The 9,798-nt window shown below is 45.6% G+C and overlaps 1 protein-coding gene across 1 annotated transcript; it reads left to right on the top strand.

The window, feature by feature from the left end:
• Positions 1-1,523: 1,523 nt before the first annotated feature.
• On the top strand, positions 1,524-2,614 carry LOC100502383 (uncharacterized). Its single transcript, NM_001196861.1, has one exon. It carries the CDS (start codon positions 1,651-1,653, stop codon positions 2,230-2,232), a length of 582 nt encoding a protein of 193 aa, NP_001183790.1. The 5' UTR covers positions 1,524-1,650; the 3' UTR covers positions 2,233-2,614.
• The last annotated feature ends 7,184 nt before the right edge of the window (positions 2,615-9,798 follow it).

The following is a 9,798-nucleotide window of genomic DNA, read 5'->3' as shown; positions in this document are numbered from 1 at the left end:
GAGACTGCGGGTGGGACCCGCCTGCCAGTGCATGTTGTGGGCGGCTGGTGCGAGGTGCTCATTGGGCCAGGGGTGCGCACTCAGTGGGCCGAGGCGGCATGGAGTTGGACCGCCAGTGTGGGTTTTAGCGTGAGAGCCAAGAAGTAATCCTTTTTTGTTTAATATTTTCTATTTTCTTTTGTATTTCAGTTTTCAACTTGTTATTTAAATTCAAACTTCAAACTTAAATGCACAAACAGACGCCTAGCATGTGATGCTAATATTTTAATTGTATTTATTAATTACTTTATTAATTTATTAGGCAATGTTTCAAGTATGCACTATATATTACTCTTTATAGAAAATGGTATTTTCACTGTGTGATAAAATTGTAAGTTTCTTCAAAAAATGAATATTCATCAATCATTTAGTTTTGAAAGAACTTAACACATACCTTTCACCAAGATTCAATTTAGTTCATGCACACACACAAATAATTTATATTAAGATAACACTCTTTTAAATGTATGATCCGATTAAAGACATATTCGAAAATTCATTGTTTTACTACTTATTTATTTATTTTGTTATTGTTTTTTACACAGATTTTGGGCTTTACAGCTATGACATGTACAGTCAAGTTCTCAGCGGAGGCGGCGATGGCGTGGCAGGCAGCACAGGATGGGCGGTCAGATCGGCGTAAGCACCACCGCCCGAGATCCTCATCCGACGGCAGGCATCGATTTGACGGTTAGTCGTCTCGGCCGCACATGCCCGCGCGATTCCCGCCACTGCCGGGAACACCCACAGCCACACGCGAGAGTCTGTGGCTCACAACTGTCTTCTTCAATTACATGTGGGACCGACGGACGATGGGACCGACGGTCAGTGAAGACGAGGTAGATGGACCCGTCGCTGTCGTAGGATGGCTGCCTTTCATGGGCGGTTGGATCCGTAGCTGGCACGCCGTACTGGTCGGTGGGTTTGTTTTTCTACCCAAGCGTGCAAGTTGGTTGCAGAGGCTGCTTTGGTTTGCATGGAAGCCCCTAGAGGTTTCCTAGGCGTTGATATTTACATGCCGTAGGCTGTAGCTGTACGGGTATACTATACGCGTGTGTATATTCGGCAAGATTTCGCTTTCGAAAGATCTGGCAGAGTCACGTGGACGGAGTAAGACCTTCCTCGCATTAAAGTTGATTATTTTGACCGGTACCACTATAATTTATAAAAATAAAAATATTATAGAAGTATTAAAATCTGGTACGGATTAAAACCAACCCAGCATCTAGCTGAACAAAACAAAATAATGAAACGGTGTCATGGATAGTATATTCTTTATATAACGTTTTTGGAAAATATTTAGATGATGTCACGGATAACAAGGTACTGTAAAATTTATTAAGAGGTGTGTGTGGTTAAAAAATTAGCATGCCTAAAGCACTTGCTAATAACAAACTCAAGTCGTCGACTTTCAAGTCAACCACGCCAAGGAGTTTCATTATATTAAGAGCCAGCGCGGCGTCACCTCCGAGATAGCCCTCGCCCGGATAGGAGCGACTAGCGAGAAGCCAAGCGGCTTGGCACCTCAGCCTGCTGCCTCTGCTCGCTCTCTTCGCCCTCTTTCTGCACTAATCCTCGGCTCAGGCAGCCAATATTCTGTCTAGCGTTGAGATGGCGGACAACGTCCTCATCGACCGATCAGCCAGCGGCTTTGAGTTCCGGCGCTGGGCGGCCGGCGACGAGTTCCAGAGCCTCGCCACCATGAGCGTGCTGCAGCCTGACGCTCGCGGTATCTACAGTTCCTTACCATACGTTTCGCCGCTGCCTCCGTTCCAGTACGCGGCGTACCTGCACTCTTCGCTCTCCCTCCCACCGCTGAATCCTCGCCGCCACCCGCCTCTCCTCCCGCTCCCGCCGGCAGCTGCTGCTAAAGGGATGAAGCAGGCGGCGCAGAGGAGGACGGGGCCGAGAGAGTGCAAGAGGAAGAAGCCGCCGCGGACGCCGAGGCTGGGGGAAGAGCCTCCGAGCGCGCAGCGCAGGAAGCCGCTGGAGCGTGCCACGCCGCTGCCGCCCGCGCCCGCGGTGCACGAGGCGCTGGACGACCTTGAGCGCCAGGTGACCATGGGGTTCGTCGAGGACCTCAAGCACGCGCTCGCGCTCGCTCCGCCGCCAAGCAGCCTACCGCTGCCCACCTTCTCACTTGTCAGAGCTGCGGCTGCCGCAGCCAAGGCCGTGCCATCCTGTACTGTGTAACCACTGCACAGTGCGGCGAGCCAACCCCCGTACCGGCGACGGTATCCAGCACCGCCAGTCGTCTTCCTTTCTCCAAGACTTTTTCTTTGGATGGATCGGAAGAAAAATGCTACAAGGCATTATTCTTTTTCTTTCATAAAAGAAGGGCGGCTATTTAATTACTCCCTTATTTTCTTTACAGTCCCTTTTTTATTTCGTCTTATATATGGCTGTGATGTGAAAGTGAACCTAATTTATATGGTCGTTTGCATCACATATCCAAAGTTAACTTCTTGATGGGAAGTCTGTTTTTATTGGCTTGTATCAAGAATTCAAGATTAAGATAAGTTGTACGCTTCATTATGTGTCGGTGACAAAATACATACATTATGCTTTGTCATTTAATAATTTGTGGTTGTAGGAGTCGACTCAAGTATCACTGCTACATAAATAATTTGCAAAAGATGACTGTTTTCTCTCTCTTTTTCTAGATGTAGTCGTGATAATGAAATGGAGCCCTACTCTTGTTTAAGTACGGACTTCCTCTAGGGCCGTCATGAGGCGGAGCGGAGGGGGTGCGGAATGGATCCCTTGGACGTTAGTATTTTTTTTTGAAACATATCTACTCTAGAAACAAATACACAGAGATAGATGTGCTATTGTTCTATTTTGTTTAGATTTTAGATTGTTAAACTAATGCCTCAAATATTTATCGATTATTAATTACTGGACACATGATGATTGCATTAGTGGAGAGAAGCTTTTTAAAATTGAAATTATTGAGCAACTATTTGAGGTCAATAATGACTCATTGGATGTTAAATGGTTTGACGATTCTATGTATCGATAAAAAGTTAATGGAAGAGATTGATGGTATAATCGATGACTTTGTACGACAAAATATTAGAAAATATTTTTAACATGATATCAAGTGACAAGTAATGTTTATGACTATATTTCACATTTGTCATCTTATGAACGACCTTAAAATATTGTACAATGATTTTTTTATATGTTGAATATTTAATAATATGTATATACTTTTATATACACACACGTATAAATATACGGCTGGATGAGACCTTTATACCGGATTTTACCAATGAACCTCAAAAAAGTCAGGAATGCCTTCCTCTACTGTTTCCGGGTTCTGTTTAAAACATAAAAATAAAGACCCATACATCTTTTAGCCTGCCTCTAGCAGAGCCCCAAAACACACGTGCATGTTTATTTTGCACGCTTGCAAGTAACAATTGTAGACCCTTTCAACAGAACGTAGACGAGGGCATAGAAAACCCAGAAAATGTGAGTTCACCCTCTCCGTACCCAATCCAAGAATTCTCTTTTTTCTCCTAGGGTCTATTTGTGCGTCACGCGCGCTCTATTGAAAGCGATGCCCTGTTTGCACGCTCGCATTCACCTTATACATCTCCGTCCGTTATGCGCATGCAACTACCAGCCGAGACATCTCGACAGTGTTTTTCATGATATAATTGTGTGTTTTGTGTATTCTGTCTATTATTTTTTAATAAGCGATTTTCTTATTTTATAGTTGAGGGAGCTACCCAATCTCTAATATAGTATTGTTCTACAGATTAACCCCATCAACATACTATCGGCATCCATCACCGTTTGTGATCACTTCTTACTATGAGATCACATACTCAACTAATGAATTCGGGAGCTTCTCCTGTGCGATTTATGAATAAATAGAACACGAAAATTAGTTTTTATAGATATATTACATCCTTCGATATGGAAGGTATATTAGGATCCCTAAGTTTCAAATACTTAGAAAAAGTTCAAACCGACCACCTTTATAACCTGGTCCAGGCCGACGCGTCCACCCACTTCCCAAGCCAGGTTGTAGGGTGCGCCCCACCCCATGTGTGCGCGCGTAAAAAAATACATGCATAAGTCAAACTTGTTTCTCTACACGCGCGTAAATTTAGAAAATAGATGTCTAGCGATTTCTATTTATAAGTGATTTATTTTTTTCATAAATATATGATCGTTGTAACAACCATACAGCTAGGCTCGTCAGGACCAGTTTATGATATATACTGATACTAAATATGCTACACGGTGTAGATATTTATGCAATTTGGTATACTACGTAAAAATATGTTACCTAATGCAAGCGCACAAAATTAGGATAGCAAAAAATGTACGATGGAAGAAAATTAATTGGCATGCATGGAAACAAAAAATCGTATTTAATGTTTTATTTCCTCCATAAATATAGTATCACTCCAACAGCCATGCAACTAGGCTCGTCAGGACTATATTATGGTATATACTGATACTAATTATGCTACACACGTAGATATTTATGCAATTCGATCCACTGCATAAAAATCGGTTTCCTGCTACATGAGCACAAATTTAGTATGACAAGAATGTGTGATGAAAAGAAATGGATTGTCATGCATGGAAACAAAAAATCATATTTAATGCTTTATTTCCTCTATAAATATAGGAGCGCTCCAATAGTCATGCAGCTAAACTCGTTAGAACTAGTTTATTATATACACTGATACTAATTATTCTACATGGTGTTGATATTTATGTAATTCAGTACACTGCATAAAAATCTATTTCTGCTGCATGTGTACAAATTTAGGATGATAGGATGTGAGACGAAAGGAAATGTATTGGCATACAAGTAAAAAAAATCTTATTTAAATGCTTTATTTCCTCCATAAATATAGGACCGTCCCAACAGCCATGCAAATAGGCTCGTTAGAACTAGTTTATGATATATACTTATACAAATTATGTTGCATGGTGTAGTTATATATGCAATGCGATACACTGCGTAAAAAATTTGGCATGTGATTCACTTGTGGACGCATCTACAGGTTCGAGCGTAAAAACCTTAAGTTTTGAGTATAAAACTTCTCAGTTATAAGCGTAAATACCGAGCCAATGTGAGAGGTTGATAGCTCTACTGTGTTGTATTTACGACCCTATTTTTATGGTAGATCCGAAAAACATGGGAGTCGCATGCATGCGGTTTCTATTTTTATGCAGATCCCAAAATTATGAAAAATGGTGGGAGTTTCCATTGCATGCGCGTAAATTTTGGATTATAATTTCCTTTTCACAGCACGCACATAAAAAATTGGAACAATTGGATCTATACCTGTCGGCGTTTCGAGACAGGGGGGTCCCAAAGCCGACGAGTGAGTGTGCTGCGTGCCCCAGCCCAGATGGGTCGAGCGCGTGGGCGAGCGCGAAGGGGGGAGAGGCGAGGTGGCCGGAGTCGAGCGTGAGAGAGGTGGAAGTCCCACGGTCTTCGTGTTCGTCCCGCGCCCAGGTCGGGTGCGCTTGCAGTAGGGGGGTTACAAGCGTCCACGCGGGTGAGGGAAGCGAGCGGCCCCAAGAGAGCGCCTGTCCCGTCCTCGGTCCCGCGCGGCCAACCTTCTCTAAGAAGGCCCTGGTCCTCCCTTTTATAGTCGTAAGGAGAGGATCCAGGTGTACAATGGGGGGTGTAGCAGAGTGCTACGTGTCTAGCAGAGAGAGAGCTAGCGCCCTAGGTATATGCCAATGTGGCAGCCGGAGAGGTCTTGGCACCTTGCTGGCGTGATGTCGTGGCTGTCGGAGGTGCGACGGAGCCTGGCGGAGGGACAGCTGTTGGAGTGGTCGAATCCTTGCTGACGTCGCCCTGCTTCCGTAAGAGAGCTGGGGGCCGCCGTCGTCACAAAGCTTGTGGAGCGCCATCATTGCCCATCTGGCGGAGCTGGCCGGATGGGACGCCGGTCTTGTTCTCCGTGACCCGAGTCGATTTGGGGTAGGACGATGATGGCGCTCCCTGTTGACGTGGTGGGTCTGTGCCCTAGGCAGGGTGACGTGGGGGCTCCTCCGAAGCCGAGGTTGAGTCTGTCTTCTGTTGCCGAGGCCGAGTCCGAGCCATGGGGTCGGGCGAGGCGGAGGTCGTTCAGCCGAGGCCAGGGCGGAGTCCGAGCCCTGGGGTCGGGCGAGGCGGAGTTTCGTCGTCTTCCGGGTCTTAGCCCGAGTCCGAGCCCTGGGGTCGGGCGGAGCGGAGTTCGCCGTCTTCCGGGTCTTAGCCCGAGTCCGAGCCCTGGGGTCGGGCGGAGCGGAGTTCGCCGTCTTCCGGGTCTTAGCCCGAGTCCGAGCCCTGGGGTCGGGCGGAGCGGAGTTCGCCGTCTTCCGGGTCTTAGCCCGAGTCCGAGCCCTGGGGTCGGGCGGAGCGGAGTTCGCCGTCTTCCGGGTCTTAGCCCGAGTCCGAGCCCTGGGGTCGGGCGGAGTGGAGTTCGCCGTGGCGCCTTTGGCAAGGCCTGACTGCCTGTCAGACTCACTCTGTCGAGTGGCACCGCAGTCGGAGTGGCGCAGGCGGCGTTGTCCTTCTGTCAGACTGGTCAGTGGAGCGGTGGAGTGACGGCGGTCACTTCGGCTCTGCCGGGGGGGCGCGTGTCAGGATAAAGGTGTCAGGCCACCTTTGCGTTAAATGCTCCTGCAACTTGGTCAGTCGGTGTGGCGATTTAGTCAGGGTTGCTTCTGAGCGAAGCCAAGGCCTCGGGCGAGCCGGTGATGTGTCCGCCGTAAAAAGGGGGGCCTCGGGCGAGACGGAAGTCTCTCGAGGTCGGCTGCCCTTGGCCGAGGCTAGGCTCGGGTGAAGCGTGATCGAGTCACTCGTGTGGACTGATCCCTGACTTAATCGTACCCATCAGGCCTTTGCAGCTTTATGCTGATGGGGGTTACCAGCTGAGAATTAGGCGTCTTGAGGGTACCCCTAATTATGGTCCCCGACAATACCATTAAAAGATCCAAACTTTAGATATATATCATGGACCCCACATGTCATTCACTCATGTGGACCCACATGTAAGTGAGATAGTAATGGTATGGATCTAAAGTGGTGATCTTTTAATGGTATGGATCCAAATTTCCCTAAAAAATTGGATGGCATGAGTCACACGGAGCATAAATTCTTATACAACATCGCATAAATTACACCGTTGAGCATAATTGGTAAAAATCTAATATCGGTCCAACTAAGAACGCCGATGGGAACTAGGGAAAGTTTTATGACAGACGTAAAAATCTGGAAGTTACGATCATAAGTGATTTGATTTGATTTTTTATGGTAATTACAAACATGCGGGAATTAGGGACAATTTTATGACAGATGTAAAAATCTGGCAGTTATGGACATAAATGATTTGATTTTTATGGTAATTACGAACAACATAAATCAAGGAATTGCCCTTCCAATGTGCATGCAAAAAATATGTACGCAGTTAACTGATATACGAACTCCGTGTTCAAGCATAAAATCGTACAATTTTTAGCATAAATATTGTATGTGTTAGGCATAAAACACAATAATCAAAAGATATAACACAAATCAGAGGAGGTAGTCGCCGGAGGACGTCGTCGAGAACACAAGAAAGGATGGAGGTCATCACTCGGGCAGCCCGAACTGCGCCGGATCAGAGGATGTCACGTGTGATCATCGCTGCGCGCACCTCGCGCCTTCCGTGATGTCGCTCGAACCTCGCGCCTCGTGCGGCACCGTCGCTACTCACACGTCGAGGGCACCACTTGCTCGCCCGCCTTGGGAGTACCGCCACCTCATGCCTGCCTCGGGGCCCTGGGGTCGCCGCTGCTTGCCCGCACAGGGGCCCGCCATCGCTCGCCCACTAGATCGAGGAGCCACCGCCACTGATCTAGGAGCCACCGCCACTGATCTAGGAACCACCGCCACCGCGCGTCCGGGTCGGGGAGCCGTGGCCACCACAGCCACCAGCCGGAGGTCTGCCGTCACGCGCGCTCTTGGGCAACTGCCACCGTCACTCATGAATTAGGGTGGGGGTGTGAAAAACTGAACCCTAGCACTCAGGGTCTTCTTTTATAGATGCTCGGACCTAGTCCGACTCGACCAGATGGCACCATCTGACCTGGGCTTCCTCTAGTTATTAGAAGCCTAGAGCTCATAATATACAATATATATATCCTTGGTTTTAATGGCAATAACAGAGCTTTTTAGTTCTAACTAATTTATTTAGAGTAGTTTAGAGCCAAAATCTAATAGAAACCATAAATCAAGGTTTAAGAATATATTTTGCATCTACTCCTATTTAGGGTTAAATCTATGAGTATATTCTATTTTCATGTATCCTATTAATGTCTCTTCTCATAAAAACTTCAATATTTCTCTCCATCTCTTCCTGATACTATTGTGTCGTAGAATCCCACTACACATTGGTGTTGCTGCAGGTCTCCATTGGGCATGTTAAAAAGCCACCTCAATTGGTGTTGGACAAGCTTTTCTTTAAATGATGATACCCCTATCCTATCGCATATATCATCGTTCCAAACTCGATCACCTATATGGACATAAATCCAACGAAAATACATAGTTTGCTACACTTATATAGTTGACATATTTTTACACACCACATTCTACACTATACAACATAGCAATTCTAGTCATCATCATATAGAGTTTTTCATTTATCTTCTGTGGTACCCTCTAAACTTCATATTGCTTTGACTCTATGGATAAAATCTTCATTAATATCCCTATGTCCCAGTTTCATTGATCCTAAATACCAAAAGGTATTCTGATGTGTCACGATGTCCTGATCTTCACGATGTAGGATCAATCTTCAGATAACTAGCTTCAAAGAAACCAATATAACTTGTTGCAAGCAGCGATAACTAGTGCAACCTGACAAATAAAACTTGAAGCCAACCACCATCTTTAACCGGCAACCTGAATAAGGATTCACCCAACCACACTCTCAAAGAACCAACCAACACAACCTATAATCAATCGAGGAGACCTCGAAGGGAGTAGGAGCACCACTTGGGAGCGGATGAGGCCGCCGTTTCTGTAATCCCGCGAAGGAATTCACAAGAGAAAAGGGTAAAGATCGCTCTCAATATTTGTTAGAACATAACTGAACAAAAGGGTTCTATTTTTAGATCATCCAAAGTTGTCCTACATCATAGACATAAGGGGGTATTTATATTAGCAACAACCAGTCTTAGAGAGGTATAAACACGAAAAGAAAGTATTTTAACGTGCTAATGTGAAGGGGCCTCTTCGGGAGATCTGCAGAGCTGAATTCTGTGTGGCTGTTTGACTTATGTGTAGCCTTCAGTATTTTGATAATAACTTCTCCTAGGAATCTCCAAATAATGTGGGGCTGGATGTGTTGGAAATCTGACTTGATAAGCTTTCTCACCATGTATAGCATGCTTAATGAAACTTTGTAGAATGATGTTGTTTAATACAGAAACTTGGTTATCAAACAGACTGTTGACCTTCTGACCAATCAGCACTAAAGTAGGTCGTCCACCTTTTTGGTAGATTTTACTAAGTCGGCCTTAGAAGCATTGAAAACTAGACTTCAAGTGCTTTCCAAAAAGTACTTATGGGCCTTCATAGCTTTTGGGAATCAAAAGATATGACTGTTTCGTCTGGATGGTTTTGTTGCGCTGGACTGACTCGAACATAGCTCTTCTCTGATTCGCCCTTGATATGTTTTGTCCTTCCTCTTTGGTGAACCTCTTGCTGTAGCTTCTTAGCTCGGCTACGTGTAATTGTTCCATCAA

This window comes from Zea mays, chromosome 1 (genome assembly GCF_902167145.1).
Source record: "Zea mays cultivar B73 chromosome 1, Zm-B73-REFERENCE-NAM-5.0, whole genome shotgun sequence".
NCBI classification, from domain to species: domain Eukaryota; kingdom Viridiplantae; phylum Streptophyta; class Magnoliopsida; order Poales; family Poaceae; genus Zea; species Zea mays.
This window is presented reverse-complemented; position numbering and strand designations above follow the sequence as displayed.

Coding starts and splice junctions, on each gene's coding strand:
- LOC100502383 (NM_001196861.1), top strand. CDS start 1,651: ATGGCGGACAACGTCCTCATCGACCGATCAGCCAGCGGCTTTGAGTTC.